The sequence below is a fragment of the Dermacentor silvarum genome, chromosome 1, assembly GCF_013339745.2.
Source record: "Dermacentor silvarum isolate Dsil-2018 chromosome 1, BIME_Dsil_1.4, whole genome shotgun sequence".
In the NCBI taxonomy this organism is placed as follows: domain Eukaryota; kingdom Metazoa; phylum Arthropoda; class Arachnida; order Ixodida; family Ixodidae; genus Dermacentor; species Dermacentor silvarum.
Window position 1 is genome coordinate 165679401 of NC_051154.1, and position 16139 is coordinate 165695539.

Sequence of the window (16139 nt, forward strand, 5' to 3'; positions counted from 1 at the left end):
GCTGTGGTCCTGTCAAGGTTATGTGTATTCCAATGGGCGAGAACGCTCGGTAATTCGAACGCGAAAGCATTTGCGACAGTAAATTCGAACATAACCGCACACTGACAATGCTCTCCACAGCACGCCAAATCACGTGGCGGCGCGTCCGACTTAGAACACTGCACAGGTCGATTTTTTCAGCCCAGGCCCGTTTTTACGTTGGGCGGGCCCCGAGCCCGATCAAAACTTTTATGGCGAGACCCGGGCCCGGAAATAATCTACGTTACCCGCCCGGCCCGGCCCGCCACCCCTTTACCTTAGGCCCGAGCCCGACTCGTAACCGACCCGAACCCGGCCCGAGACCGAAAAATAATGTTTTTCAGAGTTGAGACGCCCGAGAATAACTCGCTGCACGTTACATGCACACCACCAGAAAGCCCGAGCCCGGCCCGGGCCCGCGTCAAAAAACCCGAGCCCGTGAACAAACTGTTCTACCCGGCCCGTGGGCCGGGCTCGGGCTTTCGGGTAAGCCCGAGCCCGTGCAGTGCTCTACTCCGACTGACAATGCTCAGACACTGCCATAAAGCAAAAGCTTAGGAGAGACCCCTCAACGCCGCGCAGCGAAAATTTCCTCTCTCAAATGGTAAGGTCACCGTTTCAGCGTGGCGCCGGAACACGCGTGTACGTGCCGACGTCTCGCAGCCAACGCTGCGAGACGTCAGAGCACTGCAGAGAAGCCTCGTGGCCGCTGTCTGCCGCTTAGCGCTTCACAAGCACATGAGAGTGGTCTTTTTGCACACCTGAATGATAATTTTTCGCTGCAGAACGTATCATACGACCGCAGTTTGCCGCAATGCTGAACGTTGCTGCCAAATAATTGTATTTTCCGGGAACGTATTAACACATTCCTCTATGCCATAGGGGTTCTCAAGCATGTTCGTTCCAGGGAACCCTGCTAAGCTCCATGAAGCGCCAAGGAACCCCCCCCCCCTTTAACCGAATTAAAATGTCCTAATTAACCGAATGTCGAATTACCCAAGGTATCAAAAAGACAATAAATGAATGCTTACTACGTCAACAGGCTTTTTATTTACTAAATGAATTAGCAAATCTTGTTTCTATTTTGCACAAGAGCAGTGCGGCACCCGCCGCGGTGGCTCAGTTAGCAAAGGCGTATCGTGGCTGAGCACGAGGTCACGGGATCAAATCCCGGCCGCGGCGGCCGCATTTCGATGGAGGCGAAATGCAAAAACTTTTGCCCGTGTACGTGCTTGCGTTGCAGTGCATGTTAAAGAACCGCAGGTGGTCAACATTAATCCGGAGCCCTCCACTACGGCGTACCTCACAGTCAGAACTGGTTTTGGCACGTAAAACCTTAGAAAGAAGAACAGTGCGGAAGCTGAAGTTCTCGTCATCTCATGACTTACTTGAGCTAGCAGCGGCGAAGGCCTCGCGACGTCCTTCGCAGCGCGGCCGCGGCGCGCGTCTTCATCTGAGACACGCTTTTCACTACCGCGTGCACATCCCGATTATTTTTTCGCTAGTGAGCTGGTCGCCAACAAATTGCCCGCCCATCGCGATGGGCGGGCAATTTCATCTTCGACAGTGCTTTTCATCTTCGACAGCTTTGCACTGAGTCAAAGCGAAACTACTGCTTACCGCAACCGCTGCGGAGAAAACCGCGGCCGTTATCGACGAGATCATGGTCTGCGACCTTGCGGTTCAGAAGGCAGGCGGCCGACGCCATAGCCGACGCACTCACCAAGTCAAAACGAAACTACCGTTTGCTGCAACAAGTGCGCACAAAACCGCGGTCGCTATCGACGCGATCATGGATGGCGACTACACAGCTGCGAAAGGCACGCAGCCGACGCGCGCACCGTCAAAACGAAACTACTATTTCCCAGCAACCGCTGCTGCGGACGAAACTGTGCTGGTTATCGACGCGATCATAGATTGCGATTACGCACTTATGAAAGCACGCGGCTAGTCACTAACGCGGTGTTACGCGCGGCGATTAACACAAGAATAAAGGCTTTGAGGACACAATTAGGCAAGAAGAGTTCCGGCGTTGCTGTCACGTATAGCGTACGATTGCCGCTGAGGACCATACCAATGAGGACTGCATCGCTTCGTTTTTGGACGCTAGCGCCGTTTTAGCTCTTTTGCGGCGCGCACTTCTGGTGCTCCGCGCATCAGTTTTTTTTTTTTTTATTATTATTCCTCCGAAGTATAAGGTCAGTGTGCACGCTATCGGCACCTACCCTATCTACAAACGGGAGAAATGCGCACGGTGGTAAGTTAGAGCCTCCGAGATTCAAGTGCGAAAGCTTAGGCGCGCTGCCCATGGCTGCTCGTTTTCGGAGATTGGGTGGCTACAAGCTGTTGCGGATTTATTGCGCAGTTCGCGCGTTGCCGTTACGCACTGTGATGTGCTTTTTGACACTCGGGCATAGGTAATTGAGGTTCTGTGGATCAAGCGCACCTCGTGTTCGCCATTTTCGCCACTTGGCGAGCGCGGGACCACGGAAAACTTATCAGTGGCTCGCGGAACCCCGAGCAGGGGCCTGCGGAACCCCCGGGTTCCGCGGAACCCACTTTGAGAACCCATGCTCTATGGGGTTATGTTTATTTTTCGCGATTGCGAACGTAGGAGCGGGAAATCGTATTGAGGGGGAACGTTCCGTATCAACGAGGTTCTACTGTATTCGCAATGTGAGTGAATGGTGGCGTCAGTGAGAGAAATGCTTCACGAATTATAGGCACTGTGGCTCCGTGAAATCGGGCACGTTCACGCGTGTGTTGACAACGTTCCAGTCCTGTGATATTTTGTCCATGCACCATGAAACAGTTCATTTAAAATTAACAAAGTATGTTGCATGCTGTGTGCACAAATTGAGTGCCACACGGACAAGATGAGCCTGCATTTGTTTTTGTTGGATGTGTGTCTTAGAAAGGAATACAATCGCCGACCGATTTTCTGGACCTCGTGTGGACGGAAAAATAGTCTGAGAAATTGAACAGTCTGGAAAACTCGTTCACCCCCCAAAAAATTAATTTATTTGGCTTGGAGTAGCATAAAAAAAAAATTCTAATCATGCCCTGCCTCATACTGTGCTTGGAGGCAATCAGATTTGCTTGGATTTGCACAAGGCTGACGTCGTCTCCGTGTACAGTCGACAAAAGCGTCACTGCATTGGCAACCTCCGTTGGTGGAGATAGCCATGGAGATCGAAGAAACGAGCCCCATTACTTTGCTCTCACGAAGGCACATGAACTGGCGCTGATCACACAAATGTGAAGCCGCACACACACAAAGGTGTGATGTCTCTGAGACACACCTGCTCTGTGGACACCCCACGTGCAAAATTGCAACCAAAACTTCATGACGATAGTGCTGACCTTAAAAAAGAAAAAAGTGCCGTCCCCTGGAGCGTTTTGACAGCTAAGGAAGAGCTGGCATGGCCTCAGACTAGATGGAGCACGCTTTTTATTGATAAAGTGCACCTCCCAATCTTGAAGGCTACAGAGCGGGCCACTGGAAGCCAAGCCAGCAGAAAATCCAACATAGTGGGCTTCAAGACCGGGTAGCTTGGCTCGGAACGAGAATCGAACTCGAAAATCGAACTTCGGGGCCGAAATTCGTTCGAATAATGGATAAGAATAGTTATTTAGGCGAGTTGGTCTACGTTCATGGTGGGACTTTTGTGGCACTGAAGTCTGGAAATAAAAATATATATATGTGTAATGGAAGGGTTAGTAAGAGGACGAACACAACCACTGCTGCTGTATCCCTATTAGACCCTACATCATTAAAATGGCAGGTGTGCAAAATTCATCACTTGGCAGACCAGCCCCAGTGTGTCTTCCTGGTGCACTTAGGTCCGGCCACATTCCATCCTCATATAGTCTTGCATTTAATTCATTTGGCTCTAAACATGAATGTTTATGTACAGTTTTCATATGTTTCTTTTGGCCATGCAGCACTCCCCGAGACAAAGACTTATGCCAACATGGTGAGCAAGAACTCCGCACCCCTCTCGTCAGCTGGATTTACATCCCTAAGTCCTGCGGCACCTTTTGGTGGTGCTACCACCAGTGGGGCAGGACATGGTCCTGCATCAACAGGGCACCCTGGAGGGCGATTTGGAGGTGAGCCCCTGCCTGGGGGCCTGCCACCAAGGCAAGACCAACGGCAGGGTCCACGATCTCAGCAGCAGACACGGCCACCACGTTCCTCATTGCCACCACCCCCTAAGCGGGCAGAGGGTAGCCGAAATGAAACTGTACTCGGCAGCGATGATGGCACTGCGCCACCACCTCTCCGCTCTGGTGCCAAACCGCAGTATCCCGACAACCAACAGGTGTTTGTGGGAAATCTGCCACACACTATCACTGAGGAGCAAGTGCGAAAACGCTTTGAGGAGTTTGGCCATGTGCTTGAGTTCCGGATCAACTCCAAGCCAACGGGCAAGATGACAGCTGGTGGGAAAGCTGTACCTGTGAGTACATTTAAATTTTTTCCCAGTCTGTGTCGATAACATTTTTGAGTTTGACACTAGTTTTACTGTCGGGAGTCCCGCTACAACGAAATTCACGGGACACGCGAAAAATTTGGTTGTGGCGAAACTTCGTTGACGCGAAATGGGTATGTATATACGTATGCTAAATGGCAAAGCCGCGAACGAAACCAGAACCATCGTCTGGGAAATCTTTGTGATGGCGTAGGGGCAAAGGTTGAGACGTACCGAAGGCAGTTCATATGTCAACTTCACGAAAGAATGCATTTCGTGCCGCTGTTACAGCACTTCTCGTACATTGCAGCCGACGCCTAACCCAACGTGCGTGCCCGACCGATTGCGAAGCACTCATTTTGCGACACATGCACCGTCGTAATGAAGCGGCTGAGATTGTCACAATGTTACTGCATATTTATGACAGTCGAGAAGCCTGGGAAGCTTGCGCTTACCAGAAGTGTTTATTTCCAGAAGTCAGTTAGCCTGGATTTCTTGTGCTTCACCGTAAGCAAAGGCGGTACGCGAGTCTCATTCTGTTAAAAGAGCCATCGCAATGTCATTGTCGTGGGTTCTGGTAACTTTTTTGATGAGGTGAAAAGGGTCAATTACTTTCAAAGCAGTCGCCGGAGTCGGTGTGTCTAGCGGATTGTCATTTTCCCCAGACGATGAGGCGTTAGCATCTTGTTGACAACTGCGGCTCGGGCGCTATCTTGAAAGCAATCTGCGACGTGCACTAAGTGAGCGCCCACGCGGGCTTCATCTTCAAAGCGATCTGTGATGTGGGCAAAGTGCAACTAGAGCCGGTACAGTCGTGTGCGCTGTGCTTTCGACGTTAGTTCGCAGTGAAGCGAGAGACGGCACGGAGGTCAATTTGCTCACTGCTATTGCCGCGCCTTCTCACTTCAGCGTGTTGACACTGAGTTTCCACGGTCATTGAGCGAGATGTGTTCATGTTTACCTGTGCGCGGGCGACACCGTGCTCGGTAATTTAGTTAGCGAATGTTTACAAGTTAATACAGTCAATAAAACTACTATCCTTAGTTCGTATAGCTGTCTACTACTAATCTGCTATCGCAATCGATGCTTCGCCTTTGGGTCGAAACTGCGAGATTTTTTTTCCTTCAGCTTTCTGCCTTGGTGATCATATGTGACTTCTCCTCGAGAGATAAATTTACGCTTCTTCATTGGCGTAGCCATTTTGACCGGACACAGACCATAGAAAACGGCAGCGATGCGGTGATCCCCTGCAGTCTCGCGCAGGCACGTGATGGCCACACGTGGCTATGGATTGCAGTGGGTTAAATCGGTACTTTGAATTGATTTCGTTCAAGCGGGCATACAATCGTCACAGCTCTTGAAGGTAACTACAGTGCACTCCTCTTAAATGGAACTTGGAGGAGATCCATAAAAGTGTTCCATTTATGAGAAGTTTCATTTAAGCGAAGTACATGTTTCATGAAGCACAACTTTATTTAAGTAGTACTAACCCCTACTTATCTACATGGAGAAGGAAAAAGCAATCAGTTGTGATTTGCTTGGCATGCTTGAGCTGCTTTTTCACGAAGTAAGTGCCCATGCTTGACAGGCTTGCCAGAAATTCTGGACACTCTTTACGCTCAAAATAGCGCTGCAAAAGTTTGACTGCTCCTTTAGCTGCACTGTCTGGGACCACTGCACTCGGAATAAGGTCATCGCACTCATCACAGGAGGAAGGTTGATCTTCGCCTTGTGCTTCAGCAATCAGTTCCTCGAGGCTCTCCTCGCGACAGATGCTCAAATTCTCATCAATTGCCTCATACTCCGGCCGCGTAAAATGGGCAGAGGGCACTACCTGAGTGAATATGGCATCGGCGTCGGCAGGGATTTCCTCTTCATGAAGCATTTGTTCTTGTGCTTCAAAGCCTGCATGGTGGAAGCACCTCTGTAGTGCGGTTTTCTGCACTTGTTCCCAGGCATGGGCCAGAATGTGGATTGCCGACAACAAATCCGTTTTGTAGCTCTTTCCATTGTCTGTGCAAAGTAGCATTCGGCGAAGCAGCTGGCGACTTTTAAGAACTTTTATGTTCTGTATTACGCCTTGATCCATTGGCTGGCAAGAACTCAAGAGTGATCGACTTCAAACCTTCCACCTTGCCATAAGCAGGGCAATTATCCACAATAAAGACAACGTTCTTGCCTTCCTTGGAAAATCTTGCATCTTCCTCTCGTAGCCATTTTCAAAAATTGCCATAGTCATCCATGCTCTTCCGTTAGCATGGTACGTAACGGGAAGGTCTCGGAACACCCTTGAAACGTGGGTGCTTCGACTTTCCCACTACTAACAGCGTTAATTTCTCGTCCCCTGCTATGTTAGCGCCCACCAGTACAGTAATTCGATCCTTACTGCGTTGTCCTCCTGTACAGGCTTCACCTTTGAAGGTGATAGTCTTTGATGGAAGCACCTTGTAAAAAAGGCCCATCTTGTCGGTGTTGAAAACGTCCCGCGGCTCATAGTTTCGCAAAATTTCCTGCAGCCGCCCTTGTTGCCAGTAGGTGCAAACTTCTCTGTTGACAGCGGCACTCTCACCCGAGATACAGTAGCCGACTGATTTTCCGGACTTCGCGGGGACTGCAAAATAGTGCGAAAAATCGAACAGTCCGAACCCCCCCCCCCCCCCCCCCCCCCGAGAGATAAGATCTTGAAGCTTAGAGCGGCTTAAAAAAAATGTTGCAGTTGCGGCCAAAAGGCGGAGCATCGATTGCGATAGCAAATTAATAGACAGCGATACGAAGTAAGGAGGTTAGTTTTATTGGCCGTATAAAGTTGTAAATATGCGCCTAATATCTAAATAAGCATGGTGTCATGCGCGTACAGGTTACATGAACACATCTCGCTCGATGACCGCGGGCAAATTGACCTTCGCGCTGTTTCTTCTCTCGCTTCAACGCGAACGTCGAAAAAAAAAAAAAAAAACGGCGCATACGAAGCTACTGGCACTCAGCGCACGCCCTTTGTACCCATCGCAGATCGCGGGCGCACACTTCGGCCGCATAGCAGATCGCTTTCAAGATACGGTGCCTGCGCGGCAGCTCCGTCGGCAGCAGCCACAAGAGCTGAATGCAACTCCCCACCGTCTCCGCCGCCTTCTCCCCGTGCCCCGCGAGCGAACAAAGTCCGCGCGCGCCTCCGGCCGCCTTCCTCTCTCGCGTGCGTGCGTGCGTGAGTTGCCGGCTGACCCTCGCAAGCTTTCACCCGCACACAGCGTACGGCGCAACCGAAACTTAAAAAAAAAAGAAAAAAAAACGGATTCCGCTTAAGTGATATGACGATAGTGCCAAGCTGGACGAAAAAAAAAAAAAAAAAAGCAAGTGCCGCTTTTTGGAACGTTTTGTCGGCCAAGGAAGAGTGGGTATGGCCTCCGAGAGAGAAGATAGCATGTGTTTACTAATCTTGAAGGCTATAAAGGGGGGCACTGCAAGCCAAGCCCGGCCAAGCCAGCGGAAAATCCAACATGGCGGCCTCTAAGATCGGGTAGCGTGGCTCGGAGCGAGCGATTTAGTCCGAAAAATCGAACATTGGCACCTAGATTCGTCCGAAAAATCCGTCGCGAAAATGCATTAGCTCTATGGGAATCCTGCCGGTACATCTATGAAGTCCGGAATATCCAACAAGTCCGAATTTTTGGAGTCCGAAAAGTCCGTCGGCTACTGTAGTTTTAAAGACGAGGCCATGGTGCTTCTTAAATCTGCTTAGCCATCCGTCGCTTACGGCAAAATTTTCAATGCCCATTTGCAGCGCTATTTCTCGTCCCTTCTGTTCCAAAACGGGTCCGCTTATGGGGAAATTCGCACTCCGCTTAGCCATCCGTCGCTTACGGCAAAATTTTCAATGCCCATTTGCAGCGCTATTTCTCGTCCCTTCTGTTCCAAAACGGGTCCGCTTATGGGGAAATTCGCACTCCTCGCACGCTTAAACCACAAAAAAAGAACCTTTTCCAGTTCTTCATAAGGTGTCGTCCGCATTCGTTTTGACGTAAAGGTTCCATTCTTGACGGCACTTCAATCGCTTCTTTGTTCTTAGAGATCCGCGAGAGCATCGACTTGGGGATACCGAACTTCTTTGCCACCTCTGTCTTGGACAGGCCGCTTCCATTGAGCTCCTGGAGAATTTGAAGCTTCGTTTCAAGCGGCAGTGCTTGATACGGCCGTTTCTTCGTGTTCTCCATCGTGCTGCACGTCGGCACACTCGTAGGCCTAACACACCAGCCACTGGCGCAACAAACGAGACCTGGCTACTGGATTGGCTTGTCCCGGCTACGCTATTGGCTGTGAAAATTACGTATTTCATGGTTGCGAGACTAGTTTAGCAGTTGCAACCAAAAAGTCGCCTGTGCAGTGTTTAACTTTTGTGCCGTTTAACCACCCAAGTAATATTATTTAGTTCCGTTTATCGGTAATTTCCGTTTAACCGAGTTTCGTTTGAGAGTCCAATGTATGTACTAGGCAGTTCCAATTTCAATTCAGTCCCAGTTTTGTTCTCGAAAAGTTCGTTGAAGCGGAAATACCGAATAGAACGCCTTCGTTTTGAAGGGACTTTTTTTTTTTTTTTGTTACTTTCTATGGGCAGCTGACGGGGAATAGGAAAATCTTCGTTTTAGCAGTTGTTTTACGGGGATTCGACTGTATATCAGTGTTGAAATACATATTTCTAGGCTTGTGCAAATATCAATTTTTTGGTTCAAAGCGAAGTCTAAGCGAATATCAATAAATGTTGAATAATTTCAAAGTAAACAGTTTGAATAGCAGAATTTGCATAAAATCTTGATAGAAGTGCCACATGTTGACTGATCTAAAAAAAAAAATAAGAATGGCATTTCACTTGCAATGAATGAAACAGTTTCATCCCTGGAATCAGTGTAGATTTAAAGTACTGCTATTCAGATATCTTTATGGATTAGTGCAAGTCAACACTTTTACAACCCAACACCATAGAACATTTGTTTACATGCTTTAGTTCAGTACTATCCGTCTGCTTAAAGTTACGCGATAATCGAGGCCACAGGAGCGTTTTGCGTTAGCCCATCGCAGTGCAGGAATGGTGCGTAGTGTCACCTTGATTGCACGATGCTAGCAGTTTAGGCTGTGTTGCACAAACTTGGGGCAGTATTTTTGGGTGATCACTTTTGGAGAGGCAAGATTTTGTGTGGTACTCGATACCATATGCGTTTAAGTATACGGCTGACAAGTGTTCTTGCCAAGGCCCGATCACTGCTGTGTGCGGCGGCTGCTCTGAATCACGCCCATGCGTCACCCACGTGTTGGCTCTCGCGATCTCCAGATTAGCCAGGAAGTCATGCCACTCTTTGTGCACGTTTGCAACGTGCCGCACAAGACAGATTGGCCGCGCCAGCCAATATATCGTGAAATGAAAACACGGTATGGAGCTGTGCTGAAATTTCGCATTAGGGAGTATCATTATCGCTGATGGATTATTTTTAATGTGTGTTCATTTGTTTAGAAAATTTTGATATTCAAGTCGAAGCAAATATTAAATAGCATATATTTGATTGAATATTCATAAATATCAAATATTCGCACAAGCCTACATATTTGTCAATTAGTTTTATGGTGGCACTCATTTGCATTCGTATGTTGTGCAGCACAAATTCTTAGTGCTGAAAGCAAACTTTCATGCAAGGGCTTCGGATGCCTTGCCCTTTCCTAATTTCATGTGGGTTGCAGGGTGTGATGATGACTCATGATGATTTATGCTTAAAAGTAGTCTTAGCACATGCTTTTGCACTGTTGCTCCTGCCTGCATTACTCAAGGGAATTGGTTTAATTGATCCTGTCGGCTTGGACAAACCTTGTACGAAAAGAAACCTTGCATTGTGGAAAGGCTGCGTGCGTTTATGCATCAAGGTGCCAGGCACGGATGAGTCTTTTGAGTATACTGAATATTTGAAAAATTAGATAGCTGATTTTCTATTCATGAATTGAATTACCGTACTTACCCGATTCTAATGTGCACCCAATATTTGCAAGTTCCAGTTAAGAAACTAAAAGTGTGCTATCATAATAAAAGTTCGTGATCTGAAAAATGTGTGCAGAACTTATGTTCACACTATGAAAATTTATTTGCAATGCCCATCGTCACCACTGTTGGGATATTTATCTTCTGTGCCATCCACTGCCTTCGAAATTCTACTTTTCTTGAGTGATTTCACAACCCTTGCAGACAGGATGGTGGCCCACACCTCGACTAACCGCTTGGCCAATTCATCCAGTGATGTGCGCTTTAGGTTATTGCTTGGTGTAAAAGTGTGTCGGCCATTTATTAGCTAGCCACTTGCTATAGGGTTCACAAACGCACTCTTTAGTGGGCTTGTTAATGCACACGTCCAGCGGCTGTAGTTGGGACCGCGTCGCGCTGGCGTAAAAATTCTAGCAGTGGTAGGTGTCCACGCCGCGTGTACACGCAACGCAGTCCCTGCGCTTGACGCCATACGCGCCCAAGCGCGTGTGGACGCTTTCCAACGCTTAAGAGCCGAGAAACAGGAAAAATTGAGAAATGAGAGTAGTGTTGAACTGCACACGATATTATTTTAATTCTTACGTGTGAAATAAAGTCGTAGCCGAAGCATCGATTGCGATTGCAAATTAGTAGGCAGCTATACAAAGTAAGTGGTATAGTAGTTTTATTGTCCGTAGAAACTTGTAAACATTCGCTTATTAACTGTATTAGCAAGCATGGTGTCAGCGCGGACACGCGCTGGCGAACGCTGGCGTGAGGATGCGCCGCAGCAGCAGCGAATGAAGTGACCTTCCTACTCGTGTCTATCGCTTCCACGCAAAGTGATCGCCGAGAACACACAGCACGCACAAAGCTACGAGCCGCCGACGCACCTACACTGCCTAGACCACCGTGGCCTACTCTGCCCGAAACGCAGATCGCCTTCAAGATACGGCCCGCGCGTTAAAACAAGGTGTTTATTATGAATAAGGAAGAGACGCTTAATTCTGCAGCCCATCAGGGAGCACGGCGCAGTGTCTTAGGGGAGATGGAGAGTAGGAGGCACCCGCGCGACCACGCGCCACCGCACAGTACGCATTTGATGCCAGAGTACAACGCTGCCAGCTCCCCCTCGCTCCCTCGCCGGTGCCTCGAGCGGGGCGGAAGAAGGCGCGATTCCTCCCTGCTTTTCTTTCTTGCGCGCACAAGATTTGGTCGCGGTCGTCGGCTCCCCTCGCACGCTTTCACTCACACATACAGCATACGGCGCGCGGCGATGGCGTTATCGCCCTTGGACTTTATATGGAACATCTATGCGCCAAAACCAATTTTAGGGTCCGAACGCATCATAGACCCCATCTTGAGATAGCAAATACGGATCTCAAAGGCCATGCTTTTGCTGGCGGAAACCGAGAATACGTCATAGGTGTCGCCCCCGGCACTTTGGGCAGCAAATCCAATCAAGCCAACAAGCCAAGCGACATGAAAAGTCAAAATGGCCACTCGGGCCGGCAGTTAGCAACGCATGATGCGGGAGCGGCCCCACATTTGCGACGCAACAGCGGGGTTACCAATGCATTGGGTCCTATGGGAGCTATGCCCAGACCGGCCGAAAACGACGTAACAGCCGGGAAAATGCAGCACCCGGGAACATAACAGCGGGGTTCTACTGTAGCTTGTTTGAAGCGCAGCATGACACGTGATTATAATAACTGCATGCTGCCAATGTGTCAATCATGTCTGTTTCTGGATATACTGAATGACACTTGGGAAAACTAGCAATATATGAAACGATATCAATTTGTGTGTGTGTGTGTCGCATGCACAGAAAAGCATTTTTTTTCTCCACGAGATCTGCAATGGATGGAAATGTTCACCAAGCTTCTCATAAGAACGTACAAATTATTAAGGTCTTTGAATGTAAATTGCAACTCACTTTTTCGCAATACTTCAGGATGTGAAAAATCAGCTGCTCTCAATTGCCAAATTGCCTGCTCCAAAGTGCTCCAAAATGAAATTTCTGATGCTCCAAAAATTGCTCCAAATCAGAAGTTCGCAGTAGCATCACTGCAGGCATATCAAAATACAGTGCTGTATGAATTCGCAACCAATTTTGTGGCGTTGGCAACAACCTACCACCCGAGCCAATGTCATCACCACTGTATCACAAGATGATGACAGAACAAGTTCTCACTTAAGGGGGGACACGACTTTTGCATAGGGAGAAATAACAAAAAAAAATTGATTTCATGATAATCACATTTTGAGTTTCTATAACCCTTTTTCTATCTGATTCCGAAATATCACAGGAAAACACGTCAAAGTGCTCTAAAAACTTACTACAGTGTAGACCGCTCATAACGCAAGTCGCCGGAGTCGGGAATATCTGCATTATAAGTGGTACCGCACCATAACCAAAACGATTTGCAAGCCCTGCACGTATGCAAATCGTAGACCAAGCAGCCACGCGTAATCGAGAATCAAAGCGTGCGACTGGGAGTTTTTGCATCCATTTAAATTTAGGAACGTTGAAAGGTTAATGTCCAAGTAACCACGATCTTCCAGGAAGTAGACAAAGTAATAATTTTTTTACATGTCTCAGTTTCGCCCGAAGGTGAAGCATCAATTGCGATAGCAAATTAGTAGAGAGCTATAAGAAGGAGGGATAGTAGTTTTATCAGCTGCATAAACTTGACGACACATTCGCTTACTAACTGAATTAACAAGTGTGGTGTCGACGCGCACAAGCAAACATGAATAGACTCGATGACTGCAGACAACCACTGTCAAAACGCGGCCGCCGCAGCGAGCGAAGGTTCGTGCGATCTATCGCTTCAACGGAAACTGAGCGGCGTAAGCACAGCGCATACAAAGGTCAGAGCCGTGGGGAGATCGCTTTCAAGATACGGTGCGCGCGACAACACCGACAGCCGGCACAGGCACGAACGCATTTGCTGGCAGAGTAGAAGCCGCCCCTCCATCCCTCCCGTGCTGTCTTCCCGCTAACTGAGCGGCGTAAGCACAGCGCATACAAAGGTCAGAGCCGTGGGGAGATCGCTTTCAAGATACGGTGCGCGCGACAACACCAACAGCCGCACAGGCACGAACGCATTTGCTGGCAGAGTAGAAGCCGCCCCTCCATCCCTCCCGTGCTGTCTTCCCGCTTTGCTCCTTTCGTGTGGGAGATTGTGTTGCCAGTTCCCCTTGCAACCCGGTTGCAAGATACGCATTTGGTGCCGCAGCACAGCGTATCCCCCCCCCTCCCTCCCTCCCTCCCATACCCCCACGGCCTTTCGCGCGATGCGTCACGTTTGCTATCCGTGAAGGTGCGCATCCCCCGCACGCTTTCACTAGCTCATATGGCGCACGGCGACGATTTTATTTCCCTTGGACTCGTGCTCCACGTCTCATTCTCCTCCTCCGCATCGCCCTCGTTGATTTTCTCTCCTATCGTGGGTGCACCTCGTTGAGAAGCGTGCTCGCTACTGCCCTTATCGGCACAATTTTCCCGCGGAAGCCGCATTATAACCGGTATTTCGTCTCACGCGGCTGCACTGTAAGCGGTATGCGTATACATGGAGTGCTATGGGAAAATTAACGGGAGTCTGAAAAGACCGTACTATATCTGGTCCTGCACTATAAGTGGTTACGTTATAAGTGGTCTATACTGTAGTTGTATGAGCCAAGGTGGCGAAAAAGTTTGCGGAGACCACGAAAGAACAAGCCACGATATCTCCGGAACGGTGTAACCGCACGCCGCCATCTTGGTCTTGTCGGAAAGTGCATTTCTCAGTCTTCAAATTTGCCTATCGCTTTAGCTATGTCTTCCATCCAGAAACAAGTGAACTAAAAGCAAATGATTAAAGATGGTTCCGGAGTCTCCGATTGGCCGTGCCTGCCACGTGACTCCAGCGTGGTTCGTTATTGGTCCGGTGCTCGCTCCGTAGTGGCGTCGTCTGCTCTTCGCACCTCAACCACCATGATCTCGACGTGGTTGGAAAGGATGCGGCATGGACAGAAGCGCGGCTGACCCCTCCGTTACTGGACTTCTCGGACCCAAGGCTAAGCATTCCAAGCATCGGCGACACGGACTTTGCGTGCGGAATCTACGGACATGTGGATAATCCTTTTGAACATCGGTGCCTCGGACTTTGCTTCCCTCTGAAGGATGTGATAGGATGTGGACGAGTCATACATCTGCAAATGGAGACAGTTCTTGCGAAGATTTGAGCGTTGGTGCATGCAGGTATTTCCGGGGGTTATGGTCAGATTTTTTTTTTTTTTTCCGGGATGTTGTAATTAGGGGCGAAGGTTACATGCGGAAAAATACAGTAAATGTGTGGAAGCCTGGCCAGAACATTTGGTTGGGATCGAATTACCCCCCCCCCCCCCCCCCCCAAAAAAAAAACAAAAAAAAACTGTACTGTAGTAGATTTCACATTCGCTGTACACTCGGCCACAAAATATTGCGGGGCATGCGAGCGCGTGGCAAAACGGCTCACCAATGTTGTCAAGACCAATGCATGCGCGTCCCCTCCGCAACTGCAAGCGTGCATGTTTCTGCGCTTCCTCCTCGCGCACTAGCAATGTACCAGTGTAGCAGCGAGGTGCTCCTCTTGCGATTGGCACTGTGATGTAATAGGGGAGTTGCGAAGCAGTGAGAAACAATAGTGTCAGTTGGAGCTCCATCAGCGCATGCATCACTTGCGAATCACGCCACCTGAATCTCCCGCAGCTCTTCCACTTATGGCATGGTGATGTTTACTTGTGCCAGCACTGCTTGGATGCAGTGGAATTCCTGTAGCTGCCTGTGCATTCCATTCGGTGCAGTGTGTGTGTGATGCATGTCATTCACACATGGCTGTTTCTGGCAAATCATATTATGGGTTCTGCGCAAGGTGTTGTTTTTTTGAGATAGGCTCAGGCTCAAATTTAAAATTGCAGCCCTTGCACAAGAAGTATACTGTATGGCTCACTGAGCTGTCCTCTCCGCTTCACACTCTCTTGTAAAAGCTGGTAACAGCTACATGAACTCTTCCGTTGCTCATATCTGCACAAATTTTCAATTGTGTAGTTGTTGCACTTGCTTCTTACAAGCATGAGGTATCAACAAATTAGGTTTTAATGAAGGGGGACTGATTACTGGCAGACAAAACATAACTTAAAGCCATTTTACTAATGGATGCATTTCACCTGTCTGGTAATTCAGGCACACTGAATAAAGTAATAGTGGATAGGAAGCTGGGGACACCATCTTGTTTTATGCTTTGAAAGTTGCCTACTGTGAAAGCTTTAGAGCAGAGCCAATTGCATTTGTATTAGCCACTGACAGCTGTGTAGGTCCAGGCAACCCTAGCATTCACTGCAGACTGCAGAAAAAAAGAGAAAAAAAAACTCGTCATGCTGCACAGCCACATCGTGATTCATTACAAGCTAGGTAGCTAGCCAAAGTCAGATTGGAATCCAAGCTGTTTGAGTGCAGAACTAAGTTCTCCTCTGATCGGAAGGATGTGTTGAGGAGTGTGCGTAATAACATCTTGCTTTTCACAACTCTTGATATCATGAGCATCACGCTGAGCGAAAAATATTCTATATGCCACTAAAGTTGCTCACATTTTGTCTTACGTTCTTTACAAACTTATTCCTCGGAA

At 48.6% G+C, this 16139-nt stretch overlaps 1 protein-coding gene and 1 pseudogene across 2 annotated transcripts in view; one reads left to right on the plus strand and one right to left on the minus strand.

Annotated features, from left to right (window-relative positions):
• The window catches only part of LOC119436366 (ras GTPase-activating protein-binding protein 2), a 34587-nt gene extending 30052 nt beyond the window's left edge, over positions 1 to 4535 (plus strand). For both annotated transcript variants that reach the window (XM_037703184.1, XM_037703185.2), the window contains exon 6: positions 3964 to 4535. In XM_037703184.1, the coding sequence (XP_037559112.1) occupies positions 3964 to 4520 (557 nt within the window). In that variant the 3' untranslated portion in view covers positions 4521 to 4535. The remainder of the gene's footprint in view (positions 1 to 3963) is intronic.
• Positions 4536 to 5035: 500 nt separating this feature from the next.
• Positions 5036 to 6732, minus strand: LOC125940741 (tigger transposable element-derived protein 4-like; annotated as a pseudogene).
• Positions 6733 to 16139: the final 9407 nt, after the last annotated feature.